Below are 18,226 nucleotides of genomic sequence, written 5' to 3'. Positions count from 1 at the left end.
AAAAAACCGAAGGTGGGAGGATGACGAAAAAAACAGCGAAAATAAACCGCGCAGACTATTCACCAACTGCTCCATTAGGAGTAGAGACTATCACATTGCTATTGCTATTGACCATTCGTTAATGCATGAACGGCCAAGATAATCGGCCTTCACAGCTTCACCTCACGAGGAGCGACAGCTGAATACACGATTCCGCGGGTACCTCTCTACAATTGATTCCACCTCCAGCCGACGGCCCGGCCCCACCTGTCAGTACCCCTTTGCCCGCCGGGCCGCTTAACCCAAAAGCTTCAACCCGGCGGCTCCCTCCCCTCCCCCCCTCCGATCTCTCCAATTCAAACCCCACTCCTCCTCCCTCCACGCGCACGCCGGCGACGAGCATCCGCCGGCGGCTAGGGTTCCGCGCCCCGCGATGGAGGCATCCGGCTTCGGCCGCGACGCGGGGCCCCTCAACCGCGGCCCGGGCTCCGCGCCCCTCGCCTTCGGCGCCGGCGCGGCCACCGCCCCTTCTCCCGCGGCGCAGCCCGCCCCCGTGCAGTTCCCCTCGGCTCGCCCGGCCGCCCCCTTCGTGCCCCCCTCCTCGCGCTTCCCGAGCGCTCGCCCCCAGCTCTCCGCAGCGGCTCCCATCTCTCGCCCTACTTCTCCCATCCCCATACCGGCACCCTCCGCGCGCCCGGCGGCAGTTGCTCCCGGCGCCCCCGGTCCCGTGAGGTTTCCGAGCCCTCTTCGTGCCGTCGACCCAGGCGCGGCCGCCGCCACTGCTCGCCACGCCGCGCGCCATCTTCAGCCCCAGCCGAGGTGAGTGCTCCCCACCCCCCACCCCCGATGTGGTTTCTGTGTTGTTTGAGCTTTGCTGTCGAGCTGGCTGGCTAGTGTCGGTTAGGTTTCTGTTCTGTACTTGCTTTGCTGTTGCATCCAAGTAGCTGTAACTGTAAGTAGAGGCGTGTAGTAGCTTCAGAATCTGAAGCATAGTGTAGTTAGCGTTGTGCAGATATATTCCACTCGTGGTAGTTTCACATATTTGGTGATTGCATAGAGTATGATTTCCCCATTGGAGATGGTTAAATGCGCATATGAGTTTTTATTTGGTCGGATGCCTGTGACATTTGAGTATTAGCGCGTCATAGCAGCTCTAGTGATCTAGTTTCTACAATAGGGATTGTCCTAAGTTGATCGTTAGAGATCGTGGCATGGCACGAGGCAACCATGTAGCCAATTCACAAGACTTGGCGTGGCACGAAGCAACCATGTACTGCCTCTGTATCAAAATATAAGACGTTTTTTGGTTTTGCACAGGGCATAAAAAACGTCTTATATTTAGTTACGGAGGGAGTTGCCAATTCACAAGACTTAGGCACACTGGTGACTGTGTACCAAGTGAATGATATTGAGCAGGGTATAGCACATAAAAAGGAACATCTAAAATTGCATGTTGTTCAAGCCAACTCAAAATATCTGATAAGGTGCCTTGCTGCTGGAATGGTAGACTAAGTTCTAACTTTTTTGGTGGTTAATCACCTAATCCTAGCCCATCTGGTTGCAGTTCCAAACCTGCGATACCCATGGTACATTATTGATGGATTGTTTTCATGTTCGCATTCAGAGTAGCTGCACCATCCATAGGCAGGCCCATGCATCCTGGTATTTCCTCAAGGAGCAGGTCCCCGCCGAATCTATCAAATCAGCGTGTGAATGTTCCTCCAGAAAATGATAATGGTATGGGGCAAAGAAGGTAAAACTACTTCATGTTGTATCTCTCGTCAAGCTATCTGAATTCATAATGGACATCCAATATATTCCAGTCAATATCTTTAAAACATTTGTATACATGGCGTGCAGAAAATTTGTACATAAGGGCTTGATACGTAGATATAGGTCACTTAGCGACTGTTCTCCTTTAAGTCGTCCAAATGTTGTAGGTGGGACAATCCGTGTCAGTACAATGCAATCTTCTTCTGAAAGTTGCGCAATGAGCCACTGAGCCAAATATTCATCACTCTCTGCTGAACTCTAGGGTATGTTTGGATGGTGGACAAAGCTCACCCTGCCAATTTTCAGGTCATGACCAAAATTTTGGTCTTTGCTTGGATGGTTGCCAGTACTTTTGAAATGCCAACTTCTCTTTTGCCCACTCTAGTTCTTTTTTCTTGCCAATGTTAGCAAACTCATGGGTAAGCAAAAGCTTGACCAAACTTTGGCTAGCCAAATACTCCCTCCGTTCCCTAATATAAGACCTTTTAGCTATTTCAAAATATTGAATACATACATACTAAAATGAGTGTACATACATACTAAAATGTGTCTAGATACATACGACTCAAGAAAAAGCTAAAATGTCTTATATTAGGGAACGGAGGTAGTATTTGGTAGGGCAGCCTTGGGCAAAAACCAAAGGTACCAATGCTATTGTTTATACGTTATTTTGCCAGAAGGCCATGGTCAGAGAACAATACATCAATCACCGTCAGTTCTTAAATGAAAAATGGTGCATATCATTATATTAGGATACGCTACATGTTGTGTAGTTGATCTTAGCTGGCATGCTTGACATGTCTTTGTATGGACCACCCTACATGGATTATGGTTGCGTAGGGTCTGGAGAGGATTTTTCTGTTGGGTGTGAGTTCAGATGGGTCTCCCTGGCGCTTGCAACTATAACCTTGTGGGTACAGCTATCAGGGTTTTTAAATCTAATGTCTCTTCCATCGATAGGTTGGTAAACTATGCAGACCCGTTGTTTGAAAATGAAAGTGCGCAATCTTCAGTGCAAATGAGAATGCAACCTCCAGAGACCGGAAAGACAGCAAGATCACCACCATTAGACATGAGCAGACAGTTTAGACCATCATCAAGCCTTCCAAAATTTCCTCCTACGCAGCGTGCTGAGCCTCATGATTATGTGCAAATGTGAGTTCTTCGATAGAAATTGTCAACTAGTAATTGTTTACTCTAATTGTATTTTAAGTTTTATTAGTGTCTCACTGCAAATTATCTCATAAAAGAGTGTAGTACTGGTTACTTAGCTACTAATTAGTATTTCAGTACTAAATGTCACTGGTCGTGCTGTGCTGCTTATCTCCCTGTTTTTACTGATATTTCAGGCCTAATCTATCACCTTCCAAGTTTGGAATCCAGAACCAGTCTCCTTTTCATGATGCACATGCTACATTCTCTCCTCTTCTGAATAGCAATTTAGTTCCTGGTAGTGAGAGGCCCCGTCCTGCCTCAGGGACTAGTACATCTTCTTCATCAGTGCTTGGTGGTGCGGCTCAACAAGAGATGAACGATCATATGCGAGAACAAAGGTGCTGTCGGCTAGACTGTCGTAAACTGCCACATAGTTGACCTGAGCACCATTCTATTTTTGATTTTTTTGTGTTCATCAGTAGTATGCAGCCTGTATAGTCTTTATTTAAATAGTCTTTGGTGATACTAATTTGAGTCGAGAAAAGGAAAAACTTCTAGATAAAAAAATATTTATTGTGATTGTCTTGCGAGCTGTTCAAGTTTTTTTACTAGAAATATGCTCAACCTTGTGATGCTGGTAGGTTTGCGTGGAGTAACCCCTCTCCCCCTGCTGGGACATTCTTCCTATTCAAAAGAACTTTAGCAATGGATATAACGAACTTCCGCGCTGTAACATAATACTGCAATTGAACGTAAATTTGCTTCTGTGATCACATTTATTACCTGGATCACTGTAAAATCATTGGTTAATGCCATCTCTTGTGCTTGTGCTCCTGTTGGTACTTATGCGTTTATGGCTCTGTAATATTTTCTTCCTTTTATCCTTCTGTAGATTCTCAGCTCCACTTCAAAGTCGAACAATGGATCATAGCATTTCAAAAAGGTCTAGGTCACCTACTTTATCCTATGAGGATGTTGATGGTGCTGAAGCTCGTCATGGCACTGGTGCAAATGCTAGAAGGTACTACTATCTACTGATTGCCATTTCTTTATGGCGTGCCTGTTTTCTTCTGTTGCTGCATAAATAATTAAATATACATGTGATCTCCTAACTCCTAAGTGCTTCAACACCCCACAACGTATGTATATATAGGTAATCACTGCTACTTTGAATTCGTATAAATATCCTGGACTGGAGAAAGTTAGATAATCATGATCATCCATTGGAAAATCAATTCAGTATGGAAATGGGTAAAATGCTGGGCATAGTCATTTTTGGGCATGGGTTACCAAACAAAACATGACACACCTGTTATTACGTAACGTGTTTTCTTTACTTGGTCGGTTTGTTACCAAACTGAATCAAGAATACGAACATGGAGACGGTCTTCTCTACACAGTTTTTGGAAAATTTATTTTCCTTGTAGCTTTTAGTCTCGCTAAAGGAATATTAAGCAACTAGTGTTTTATTCGAGCTCTTAAAATGTGGAAACCCTCAATAGTATGCACTAACCTTTCGTGCTAATTCTTTTTTTTTTCTCTTCATTTTTAGTGACTTCTTTTTTTCGAAATGTGAGCTGTGAAATTCTTCTTTACTATTTGTCTACTAACCTTTTTCGGTTTTCGGTTTAGGGTTTGGTTCCTGTGAGTGCTAATTCTAAAGCCTGAAATCTGGCATTTAAAATGATTAGTTGCATTAGTGATGTATTGTGGACTTGTGGCTAATGCATAAAGCATTTTCCTGCTGCTTCCTTTACAGACTGATAAACTATGCGGATACCTTGGTTGATGATGTAAGTATTGAAACTTCAAAAAGGATGAGGGCTCCTTCATCTGAATTCACGAACATGCCCAAGTCTCCACCTTCAGATATTAGAGACAACATTAGGCCGGCACCTGCAGGTTTTGGCAGCAGTAATGTTGCAGCCCAGAATCTTCGTTCACAGGCTGATATCCAGAGGTAAATCCTTCGAGTTTATTTTGCTGTATGTCAGTTTTAGTTATTAGTTTTGATAAAAGATGCAATAACGACTAAAATAAATAAATTATGACCAGCAAGAGCACAATCTAACACATCTACCATATTTATGCCTAGGAGCGGTAGTTAGTAAACGAATTGATCTGTTACTGTGCTTGCTTATCTTTTACTTTATGGCATTTAGCAGTTGACTTTGTTGCTATTATTACAGGTCTGAAGCATCCCTTCTCAAGGTTGGAAGTCAAATAAAATCTCGCATTGGTGATGTGCGTTCACCACCTTATCAGCAGTTCCGTCCTTCAGATACTTATTCAAAAGAATATAGTACACCTACATTTTCTCCACCAAAGCCTTCGATTCTCAATTCTAGGGGCGTGACCCCTCCTTTGGATGACGGTGACGACTTTATCCCTTCAACTGAACTTGAGAGGTGCTTATGCCAGCTTCATAATGTGGCAAACCCTTTTTTTTCATCAAATATACTGTTTGTTGTTATTGACTCATGTAACATTTGCTGTAGAGAAAAACAGGCAAAAGCCAAGCGTTTGGCTCGTTTCAATGTTGAACTAAGCAGGCCAGTGGAAAACATCAATGATCTCGCAAAAGCGGACAAACAGAAACAAGCCTCTTCAATGGGAAAAGTTCCAGTCAAATCAAATGATAGTACTATGGCTGACATGGACCCCCCAGAGTTAGCCGCAATTCTTGGGCTTTGTTCCTATATGTGCCCAGGTGATTCCTGCACTAGATCATATCACTTGTTTTTGCGCAATGTTATCTTGGTCATTCTCAACTCTTCAATGTATTTTCTTAACCATGCTACTTACAAACATGTATTCATGCTTTGTTTCTAGAGCCTGAAAGGGCGGAGCGCGAGAGAAAGGGAGATCTTGATAGGTACGAGAGGTTAGGTGGAGACAGAAACCAAACCACCGAGCTTCTTGCTGTTAAAAAGGTATATAATGTTTACCTTATCACCTGCCAGGATGACAGGATTCTATCTGAATTTATCTCTCATCACCAGTAACAGGAAGCATGATGGAAGTTATTATCTAATTGATACAGTATACTAGGACTGCTGAGAGAGATGCAGAGTTGATCAGGCCTCTGCCAGTTCTGCAGAAGACCATGTCATACCTTCTTAGTTTGCTGGATCACACATATGATGATAGTTTCTTGGGCTTATACAACTTCTTGTGGGATAGGATGCGAGCGATAAGAATGGATCTTAGAATGCAACATTTCTTCAATCAAGAGGCTATTTCTATGCTCGAGCAAATGGTAATTCCAATTTTTTATTATTTTTCCCACTGTCCGTAAATGTTTTTTTCTTTGGGTAAACTTATTTCCCAGTAAGTTTCGTCGTGAACTTTTCTTTTCTTTTCTTTTCTTGACCAGATAAGGCTCCACATTGTAGCAATGCACGAGTTATGTGAGTACAGCAAAGGAGAAGGTTTTTCAGAGGGTTTTGATGCACACCTCAACATTGAGCAGATGAACAAAACATCAGTTGAGCTATTTCAAATGTATGAAGACCATAGGAGAAATGGTGTGTTCTTCTCAACAGAACAGGAGTTCCGGGGTTATTATGCACTGCTCAAGTTAGACAAGCATCCTGGTTACAAGGTGAGGTGAATTGAGTGGGTCTTGTTGTTTTCTGCTGTTTTGCTGACTTCTGTGTACATCTGAATCAGGTTGAACCTTCTGAGTTATCTCTGGACCTTGCTAAGATGTCTCGTGAAATTAGAGGCAGCCCAGACGTCTTGTTTGCAAGAGAAGTTGCAAGGTAGTCATACCTTATGGCATAATTAGAATTATTGGGTCTTTACTAACTTTGATTTGACTTAACACCAACTTTTGTCATGCAATTCAGAGCATGCAGAATGGGAAACTACATTGCTTTCTTCCGGCTTGCAAGGAAAGCAACATATTTGCAGGCTTGTTTGATGCATGCTCACTTCGCGAAGGTAGAATAGTTTGTCGATGAAAGGCTGTTAATTTTTGTACCATATCTTTTTACTGAAATTATTTGTTCAAATATGCACATACTTCTAGTTCTCTATTGTGCATCTATGCTGGCAAGTATTGTAATAATAAAAGGTGTTACCAGAATTCAGAACTGACAGTTTCTCATTGTAGTTAGTAGGACCTGCTGTTGTTTTTCACAAGACAAAAAGGTGCTTGGTAGCACAATAAAATTCTTAACTTTTGTCATGTTTCCATTGTACTGTAAGCTGATTCAGCCCTAGCTAGCTAGAGGAAGTAGTGGGATCTATCAACCCTTCAAATTTTTGAAACAACCATTGTACTTGACTACTTGTTACAGTTTACATATACGTCTATATAGTATATGAAAATGTGACAGTAATAATTGATCGCACAGGGTAAAAATTATGGATCCGCCACTATCTGGCATTGACGAGTTCTCCCTGGCCAGTATTGTACTCCCTCCGTATCAAAATATAAGACGTTTTGGTAGGTTAGTTTAGCCTACAAAAACGTCTTATATTTTGGTACAGAGGTAGTACTTCTTTACATTTATAATACGTTCTGTATTAGTTAAAGTATTCTTATGTTTTGACAAGTCACTAATCAAAATTTCTGGAAACAATGGTTGATGTGAACATTAGTTCATGGCACTGCTGCCATAGAGAGTAGAGCCAAGCAGTATGACTTAAAGCCCAAAGGGAATGAAGCCAATATGGTATTAGAAGGAGATAGAATGACATAAATTTGGATGAGAGAACTAGACGGGTTCAGAGTTAGCAAATGGAGCTGTGCATGATTCATTTCTTGCTTGATCTGAAAGATTATCAATTTATCATGTTGCTACTTAACCTCACCCTTAATACTTGAGACTCTTTCTTGTAAACGAATCGAACTCTTATCTCTACCTCTTCCCTAATTATCCTCCATACTACTGATGCATCATCCGTTCCTGCTAATTGATAAACTACGCATGCTGGACTTAATATCTTTAACATCGAGCTTTCCTAAATCCTACAGTAATAAACTACCATCTCGCTTTAATCTCTACTTCGTTGTCTGTACTCTCAAACATTAGTATGGCCATTGTTTTGTCCCAGCCGTTTTCTCGGCACTGTCAATCGAAGCCATGCTGTATGTGTGGTGAGATCACAATGGACAGGTCAGGATGTCCTCACGTTGCTGCTGTCTGGTGCACGTTCGCCGTGCCGTGGGCAGTTTCCACGACATCTGGCCATGCTAAGGGCTGCTTCTCATCACCATCAACTGTCGTTGGAGTCTTGCTGATATCACGCGAAATGCAACACTGGCATTGAGCCCTTGGCTTGCTGAGGTCACCAAGGATTTCAATGTAGCCGCCTGGCCAACATCCTGTAGGTCGATGACTACCTGCTTTTACAGGAAGGGTGTAATGACATGAACCTCAGGGGATGTCATTGCGTTTTGTTCAGAACTTCAGATCAACCAAGACAGAATTAAGTCTCTCACACTTAATGCCGTCTAGCATGAGTTTTAGTCTACTTCTTCCATACCATGATCCTCTTCAAGTTATGGTGCAACACTGGTAGATCTATTCTGCCCCTTTAGGAATTGTGGATATGCCTGTTTGACCATAGACCACAGTTCTGCTCCTGTACTGTATTAGGGCCACTTATCAGATATACTTTGTTGTTCTGTGCAGAGGAAATTGTTTTAATAGTATTATCTTTCACTATTCGCTACCTCTGGTGTACTCCCAGGTTCCATGTAGTACGCTAATTGTTTGTCAGTTCACACTTTTCTAAAGCTTAACACATTTCTTCTACCCAGGTAAGAAGGCAAGCTCTGGCTTCCTTGCACAGTGGTCTGCAGATTGGCCAAGGCATCCCTATTTCACATGTCGTGGAGTGGCTTGCAATGGAGGTAAGAGTTCTCTTATTCAAACAGTAAATTATTCATTATGGAAAAATTGATATCATCTTGTGTCTTTCTTTTTCAGGATGAGGACATTGAAAGTCTCTTAGAACACCATGGTTTTGGATCAAAGCAGTATGAAGGACCGTACCTAGTGAAAGAAGGGCCTTTTCTTAACAGTGAGAGCGATTTTCCATCTGGTTGTTCTGAACTTGTGCACTCGAAGAAATCACAGAGAATAGTCGATGATGTATCTTCTGGTCCAGTTTGTGCTCCCACTGGTCAAAAAGCGACTGTTGCACCATATTCTGTCGGGTTTCCTTCCCCAGCTAGCAAAAGAGAGCCGGTTCCACCACGGTCTGCCCTTGTGATTCCTGTTAGTGCGAAAAAAGAGTTTGGCCCATCGTTTTCTGGACCTGTTTCTCCCACTTCTAGCGGACAGATTACCTCGCCGTATTCTGGTCTGTTTTCTCCAAAAGCTGGCAATAAACAGTTCAATTCAACATATTCAAGTCCTATTTCCCCAACTGGTAGCAGAAAGGGAAGTGTTCCAGTTATTCTTAGCACTTCTCCGCGTGCTACCAAGCACGCACTCTCGCACACAGGATGGATGGATGACCAGAGAGTAGCTTCACCGAAAGCAAAAGGCAAGATCACGATGACTGATGATTTCATAATATCTGAAGACCAGAATGGTGATTTTGTGGACTTCTCGAGAGAACAAATGGAGATACCGCAGTCAGAAGCCTACACTCAACATGTTGATGCTTTGGTGGCAACCATAGTCTCACATCCTCTAGCAGATGTTGTATCCTCAGATTACGCCCATATGCATGAAGAGGAAGATGAGCTCAGGGCACATGGCTCTGGCAGTGATACAGATTTGGATGATGAAAGTCCATCATGTCATCAAGTCAATCTAATAGAACGTGTGGGGCCTACAGGTTCCCTATTGCCTGGTCATGAGGATGGAGATTACCAAAATAATAATGAAACAACATATGACTCGTTACCAATTGTTGTGTCTCCAAAGAAAACAATTTCAGATGAAAGGCTAAAGATGATACTGAGGTTGGTTTTGTTATCCTTGATCTATGTCACTAATTCTTTAATGTACCAAACCTTTGTCCTACTGTGATCATACAGGAAATGGAGGCAGCGTGCTGCGGATCAGAGATCTCTGAGAGAGCAGAAAAATGCCCTTGCTATTGCAGCATTGAATTCTCTGTCACTTGGACCACCAGTTCACCAAACCGCAGTGGTAAGTCTACTATAGACATGTTCTATTTTTATTTCAAGGCTTGGTGTTTTCTGCAATTTATTTCGATGATTTGTAAGTCCATGATAAATGATCGCTTTTCTACAATGAAGGTGCCAAAGCATGCAGTCCACGAGCTAGATATTGGCCATGCCTTTAAAGAAAGATACACACGGCAACAAAGATCTTGGTCACGACTAAATGTCTCAGAGTTGGCTGGTCCTATTTTAACTGAAAGGAAACCTGATGCTAGGTGCATCTGCTGGAAGATGCTAGTACTTGTCCCACCAGGTGCCATGAAATCTCAGAGCAACAATGTTGCCTCAAGATGGTTACTCAAAAAGCTCATGGGTTCTGGAAGTGAAGATAATGGATTGCTTCTTACTTCAGCAGACCTCTCAATTTGGAGAACGTGGCTCAGTTCTCCGAGTGTATGCTGCCTATCTGTTGTCAGGGCCAGTGACCAACAAGTTATTGGTAACGAAATTGCTGACAGCACAAACTGTATAGTATTTGTGGTATCTGAAAGCATTCCGTGGGAAATGCAGAAGGCACGATTTAGCAGTCTGTTAGCCTCCATACCTCCTCAATCTTGTCTCCCTCTTCTGATTTTAAGTGGTGACACATATAATGAAGGGTATGATTATGCGTCACAAAATGTCATTGATAAGCTTGGCGTCAGCGGTCTGAGTGAAGGAAAGATTGCTTCATCCTTGGTTGTTTTTCTAGCTGGAAGCTGCACTGAAGGTTATATCAATGGCTTCTTTGACGATGACAAGCTGCGAGAAGGTTTAAAGTGGATGGCGAACAGTTTTCCTCTACAGCCTGATGTCATCCTCGTGAAGACACATGAGTTACTTCTGAATTACTTGAACCCATCACTTGAGCTACTTAACAAGCGTGTTGCGCCTGAAGTTGGTCCTGAGCATTGCATCTCAGTATTCAACAACGCTGTCAGCCAGCTTGGAGAAGAAATTTTAGCTGCAGCATACATAAGTCCTAATCAGTGGCCAACTCTTGAGATTGATCTTCTGGAGAGATCGAGCAGCGAGAGGATGTTCACAGAAATGTTCTTACCTAGCATTGGATGGTCATCGCCGTCAAGAATCCAGCCGCTGGTGGAATCCGTAAAGAGTTTGCAGCTTCCAGGGTTCAGTGACGACCTGTCTTGGCTAAAACAAGGATCTTACATGGGCAGGCAGATTCAAGATCAGAAGCTATATCTTGAGGAGTGCTTGACGAGATATCTGACCCAATCGGCTCGGTTGTTAAATGGAGCCCAGGCAGTTGCGGAGGCAAAGATTATGGTGCAGAAAGGTGTTGATCTTGAGCTCCGTGACTCGAATCACTATCTTGTGCCGAACTGGGTTACTATCTTCCGGCGGATCTACAACTGGAGGTTAGCGAGGCTTTCTACCGGAGATTTCTCAGAAGCTTATGTCCTGAGTCAGCGTCTTTACCAGCCTCCTGCAGCTGATTCCGATGGTGCAACACAGCATGGGCTCACTGCGAACAGCGATATTATAGGCGAAGCGCCCATTTTGGAGGACCATGACATGATGCCCGCTGTGCCATCTGGGCTCTCGCTAGACGAGATCATTGAGGTGAGTTGTGACCTTGATTCTGACAGTCCTCCATCGCTGAGACCTCCGCCACCACCGTTGCCAACCCCAGCATACGACGAACCTCAGGCACTGGCACACATCAATGGTGAGGTAAGCCCAGTGCATGGAGCTACCGATGACAACATGCACGACGCACCAAGAAGAGTGGAGCTAAGAGATTTGGTTCCACTCAAATGGGACGATGAGCTTGCCAAGCTAGAGCAGCAGTGCGCCAAGCTGCAGTCCAAGATCGATGAGAAGCTCTTTATATACTTCTGAGCTGCCGAGCCTTTGAAAGGCAGCGACGCTTGGTGTAACTTGTAACATTGGATATCATTGAGTGATAGAACATTGTTTTGTTAAGGGAATGTCTATTTAACATTTGACTGATTTCTAATTGGATTACATTCAAATCTCCTAACAAATAAGCAGATGACGCATGTATGTCCAAACACAGCCGACCATTGTATGTCTGTAACACCAACAAAACGGGTGGGGCTACAAATTATGACCCGGTTGCTATAAATCATCGCGTTGCTTTCAGAATATCTTTTACATGAACTCGTCTTCTTTTGCTCACATCAGGAACTCTCCTACTCCTTTTGCCCATCCTTCTGGTGTACAGACAACTTTTACATGAACTTGTCTGCCGAAAACATCAAAGAATCAAGTGAAAAAAATGGAATCATCGGGTTCTAAGGGACTGAAAGCAACGCTGAAATTTATTTAGATCAGGGTAAAAACAGTGAACCGACAGGAAATACAGAGTTAAAAAAGCATTGTAAATAGTACACATGAACATAAGGGTGTACAGTAAGTACACATGAAAATATGTGCTGCATTACAGTGTAATGTAGCTGCAATTTACATTGTCAGAAAACCAGGAAAATGGTGATAAAGCATGGATTATGATAAATGTGGGATATTACATTGTAAGGCAAATGAGGATATACAGTGAAAAAATCAGACGAATTCCACTGTAAGTACGTACAGTATATACAATGTAATAATGGGGTATTTACAGAGTGTAACTCCCTAAAAAATCTTAGGTATTCCACTGTAATACTTGCAAGCTTTACAGTGACTATGCAGTAAATTACACTGTAAACTAGGGGATATTACAGTGAAATGAAACTGAAAAGGCACACTGTAGGAATGACAACAATGAAGTAGGCACAAAGACAACATTTCAGACACATCAGAGAAAAAAATACTGAATAAATCAGTGGAAATTGCAGTGCAAACACCAAGGAATGACAACAGTGAATAATCACAGGAAATTACAGTGCGAACACCAAGGATTTACGGTGACTAAAGCTCTGGAATTACACTATACAATCTAAGGAATTACTCTGAAAGTAAAGTACAGTGAAGGTACACAATGAAGGTATTCTGGAATTACACAGGGGAGGAAATACTCTGATAATTACAATTAAATTGCAGAGGAAACCCACTGAAATTCCATGAGACGAGCAAACAAATAATAAGATACAAAAGAAAAATATATTAATTATGAGCTAAATAGAGAACTACAACACTGGAAAACTGCAGTGCAACTTTAAAGAGAAGAACAGACTAAAGCCACGCGAGAGATTAGTATAACAAGGGGAACTGGCCGCATTCCCTCTTCCAGCACATGATAATTTCCTCTTCAATGATTTCACTTTATGAAAAAACAAAAAAGACAAGGGTCAATCCAAAGAAAGATCGTCAAAAACATAATCACCTACTTCCAGAAAAAAAAAAGCACAAACATGATTCATATAGAACTTGAATAGAGCTTTGTCAAGGCCTCCATCATCACCAGAAAGTTCCTGAAAAAATAAGTCAACATACCCAAATTAAACAAACTGAAAGAGAGAAGAAAGAAGAAAATAAAAACTAGAGAAGAAGACAGAAATAACTACAAATGACATAGCATGAACCATCGTCCGCGAAGTCATTAGGCACAAATGGATCATTCAAAGAAACTGCACTCTCAATAGATGATGCTAATGGAACATCTTGGTGACAGACTTTCGTAGCCTACCCTTTAGACTAAAAAGCAAAACAAATCATAAAAAAAGTGAGAAACATATCCGAGAGCTAGCTCTAAACACATGAATACGACACAGGAATGCAGCTCAAAAATTGCAGAGAATGAAATAAAATTATAAGTAATGTAGATGAAATTTACAGTCAAAATATAATTAAAAAACTGGGGAATTACAGTGTAAATCTCAATCAAATTACAGTGAATCTTAGGCAAATTCCAATGTAAATATCGGTTAAATTACAGTGTAATATCTGGGACATATTACAGTGCAAATCTGGGGAATTACAGTGTAAAACTCGGTCAAATTACATAGTAAATCTGAGACAAATTCCAGTGTAAATCTCGGTCAAATTACAGTATAATGTCTGGGACATATTACGGTGCAACATCTAGGGGATTACAGTGTAAATCTCGGTCAAATTACAGAGTAAAAGTAGCTAAAAAACACACACAAAATTTAGGCATATTACAGTATAAAATCTAGGGGATTACAATGTATATCTTGGTCAAATTACAGAGTAGAAGAAGCTAAAATATACATAGTAAATCTGGGGCATATTACAGTATAAATCTAGGGGATTAACAATGTGAATCTCGGGCAAATTACAGTGTAAAAGAACCTCGAATTTACAGAGAAACTCTGGGGCACATTACAGTGCATATCTGGGATATACTGGGCATATTACACTGCCTACCTGATATTTGCAGATTAAGATGGCTACACTGGATATACTACAATACAAAATCTAACACTAAAAAATCAGAACAAATTACAGTGCTACTACACATGAAATTACAAAGTAAATAACCAGGAATTATATTGATAGTGCACAGAGAAATACATGGGATTACCCCTAGGACTACACTTCTCACTCTGCAAAAATTTCATATGGGAAATAAGCACTGAAAAAAGCCTAAAACAGGGAAACAATTAATACTACCAATATACGAACAACAATAATGAAAATCAGGAGGGTTGGAGTAGAACTGCCATGAACCAACCAACAGAAGCAAATACAGAGCCTACCTATTCAGCAGAAATGACCGAAACCTAACCACAAAAATAAACCTCTGATGACACCTACCACCGCATACATCAGATGAGATCAGAACATGAGGTCTAAAACCTAGCAGTGGAACCACAACCCAGAACAACAGACCAATTCATACATCTACAAAAAGAGCAGAGGGGGAATCAGCGGAATCTACACATACCAAGAAGCAGAACTAACATCTGCGTCCACAAGAGCTAACAAAATCCACAACAACACACACCATGAAACCAAGCAAAAACAGAGCTAGATCTTAAAGCTACAGGGGCGGAAACATACGAAATCACACACGGGCGGCGGAAAACGGGCTGGACCAAAACGAAACGTGCGCCCGATAAGAAAAACTGACCCAAAACGACAACTCCCAGCACGAATCTTAATGTGTGATCGAATGGACACAAATTTGAATGAAAGCTAATTGCAAAACACTCGACTGAAAAATAGCAAAACCGTTTGTTAATTAGGTCGTGTCATTATTCGACGAGAATGTCATGGTGTTGTAGACATATGTAGCGCAAATATCCAGAGACGTTTTCTTGTAACTCTAGCTGTTAGCTTTCCCAGTAGTTCAGTTCAGAAATCTCTTACATCTACTAATGGCTGGTGTTATAGAAGCCGCAACGAATTTCAATCGACTCGACTACTACCTCCAATTCCAAACCACCGTTTCGACATGAAAATGTACTTTCAAAATTCTTTTTGGGTTTTACAAGTATGTTGGTACAATATTCTCCCCACCTGTAAGGTGTATTCTGACTTGTTAAGATTATTTTTGACCAACCATCGCTTTTTAAATGTGTTGCTTCTGTGGCATAAAGCTGATGTCACAAGATTCATGTGTAAAACTACCTACTGGTTGCAATTTTGTACCACAAAATCTACCGACATAAGAGCATCTACAACCGGACTGGGCAAATTTGTACCCCTATATATCCCTGGATAATGACCGATCACTCCTTAAAAGTCCGCCTCCACAACCGTCTCTCTCAACCCAAATCCTCCAATCCATACTTGTCATGCAATGTTTAATTTGCACACGTTGTTGAACACACACACACATGTCATCGGACTACAAAAAATTGACATGTTCTACTAACTACGAATGAGACGACAATAAAAGAAGTTCATCCACGGCCGCGGCGGATCTGCTCACTGCTGAAGTTGTCTGATCCGTCGCCGTTCTCCTCCTCCTCTTTGGGGCAGTCCGACCGTGGCATAGACCGCCCGGCTTTGCCCCCTTGCGAGGTCGCACGGCGTCCTCTTTCGCCGCTTCTCGATGATGCGGGCACGAAGGGCATCCGCGTTGCTGTCCAAGGACAAGGACGAGGTCCTCCCTGTTACGAACAATGTTGACAGCAGGGAAGTTGAGATTGACCCTGGACATATACTCCTTCCGTTTTTAAATATAAGTCTTTTTAGAGATTTCAATATACAAAGTAAAATGAGTGAATCTACACTCTAAAATACGTCTATATACATCTGCATGTAGTCCATATTGAAATCTCTAAAAAAAACTTATATTAGGAACGAAGGGAATAGTTGTTACAATCTTGAGGTGGTAAACTAATTAAGCCATGCATCGTCATTCTGTTTACTTTACAATCTCCCTTGCCCTCTTGCTAATCCGCTGTAATATACTCCCTCCGTTTCTAAATATAAGCCTTTTTAGAGATTTCAATAAAAAAAACTACATACGGATGTATACAGATGTATTTTAGAGTTTAGATTCATTCATTTTGCTCCGCATGTAATCCATATTAGAATCTTTAAAAAGACTTATATTTAGGAACAGAGGGAGTACAATACCAGCACCCTTTTTGGCTTTCGAGATTTGGATACGACTCATTCATTTCGTTTGCCGTTGGGTACTTTCCCAGGACTTTCTGCTTCCTTTTTGGGCCACAAATGATGAAGCGCTTTTGGTCAAAACAATTTCAAGTAGAAACACAACTCCTAGTTTCGTACGGGTATAAAGTTGTAAACCCATCTTGTAAATTGGATGAAGTCCGTAAATTAATTCAGAGCAGAAGCTCAACATACAGGTATTATTTTGGAACCATTGCACATATATTTGAACCAACTCCTTCTTTACAAGTTTACCATTACTGAAGAAGTGAAGAACGAAGAAGGTACAACAGTTTTTTGACAAATATGGCTGAACTAGCTAGCACAAAATAAGCCACATCATGCATACTTGAACACACTTCAGGATTGGGTTCTAAAGAACCAAATGCAACAACCAACAGGTTACTCTAATAAATAGTACTCCATCCGTTTCAAAATAAATGACTCAACTTTATACTAGCTTTAATACAAATTTAATACAAAGTCGAGTCATTTATTTTAGGACGGAAAAAGTATTAAAGTATATATCTGAATACCTGCATGTTCTGGAAGATAAGGATGCACTAGTCTTCGACCCGTCGCAGTCAAAGTCGTGCCTCGAGACTTCTCTATTTTGCCAAGATTCCATGGAGACTTTTCTATGTGGACAAGAGTCTATGCAACACTTGGCAGGGCACAACCTCGTTACGTTTGTCCAGAGACCGACCAGCAGCTTACCTCATCAACTCCATCCATGGAGGTTGCTATGTCTGCTTGTGAACTTGTGAGCCGTTTCATCTCCTTCCTGCTGAGCAAGTAACATTCGAGCCGTCCACGCTTGGAGGAGAAGGTGGCGGAGAGGTTGCAGCATCTTCTGATGAGAGCTTGCACTTTGCACCATCGTCGAGGAGGCGGACATGCGATACATAACCAACTCCGGGATGATGACCCAGCTCAAGACGCTCTCGGAGGTCATGTACCGAGGATACAGTGTGCTGGACAACTCAAGGTACCGAACCGTCCAGGATGGTGCAGAGGTTAGCAGCAATGAGTCATCTAGCATCAGCTTGTATTTAGTCAAGCGTTCTCGAACAATAACTGATAAGGCCGTGCGCCCCGAGTCACATGGTGCCTTGGAAAGCTTAGAAATTGCTGTTGCTAATATGACAGAATTTGTTGTGCTTCTGGGTGGTTGCGAGCAGATGCCTCGTAGGCCTTATGATGTATCTTTACACCGAAAAATTCATGTTCAGTCGACATGCTGAGAAGCAAAAGCTCTTGAGTTTCTTATTGCAGCACGACGACCCTCCTGGTGATCATGCAACAGCCATTCTTCCAATCATAGGAGGTGTTGCAGTTGGGAAGAAGACTTTGGTTGCTCATGCGTGTGGCGATGAAAGGGTTCGCTCACGCTTCTCTATTTTGCACTTGAACGGAGATAACCTTTTGAGAATACTTGAGCATGGAAGGACCATATTTGGGATGGTGCTGGTGGTTACTGATGTTGGGGAACGTAGTATTTCAAAAAATTTGCCTACGATCACGAAAGATCTATCTAGGAGAAGCATAGCAACGAGCGAGGAGAGTGTGTCTACGTACCCTCGTAGACCGAAAGCGGAAGCGTTTAGTAACACGGTTGATGTAGTCGAACGTCTTCGCGATCCAACCGATCCAAGTACCGAACACACG

At 42.1% G+C, this 18,226-nt stretch overlaps 1 protein-coding gene across 3 annotated transcripts; it reads left to right on the top strand.

Annotated features, from left to right (window-relative positions):
- The first annotated feature begins 307 nt into the window (after positions 1-307).
- On the top strand, positions 308-12,007 carry LOC123051849 (SAC3 family protein B). 3 transcript variants are annotated; one of them, XM_044474831.1, is made up of 17 exons: positions 308-798; positions 1,604-1,732; positions 2,713-2,907; positions 3,102-3,305; positions 3,800-3,928; positions 4,667-4,867; positions 5,097-5,315; positions 5,406-5,617; positions 5,740-5,840; positions 5,951-6,166; positions 6,284-6,511; positions 6,580-6,671; positions 6,759-6,852; positions 8,681-8,773; positions 8,850-9,835; positions 9,911-10,025; positions 10,136-12,007. In XM_044474831.1, exons 1-17 carry the CDS (start codon positions 413-415, stop codon positions 11,903-11,905), a joined length of 5,370 nt encoding a protein of 1,789 aa, XP_044330766.1. In that variant the 5' UTR covers positions 308-412; the 3' UTR covers positions 11,906-12,007. The 3 variants fall into 3 exon arrangements, with proteins under 3 accessions (XP_044330766.1, XP_044330767.1, XP_044330768.1); XM_044474832.1 differs by lacking the exon at positions 2,713-2,907; XM_044474833.1 differs by lacking the exon at positions 308-798 and having other exon boundaries at positions 1,625-1,716.
- Positions 12,008-18,226: the final 6,219 nt, after the last annotated feature.

This window comes from Triticum aestivum, chromosome 2D (genome assembly GCF_018294505.1).
Source record: "Triticum aestivum cultivar Chinese Spring chromosome 2D, IWGSC CS RefSeq v2.1, whole genome shotgun sequence".
NCBI lineage: Eukaryota > Viridiplantae > Streptophyta > Magnoliopsida > Poales > Poaceae > Triticum > Triticum aestivum.
Note: the sequence above shows the minus strand (reverse complement) of the source record. Positions and strands in the feature narration are given on the sequence as shown.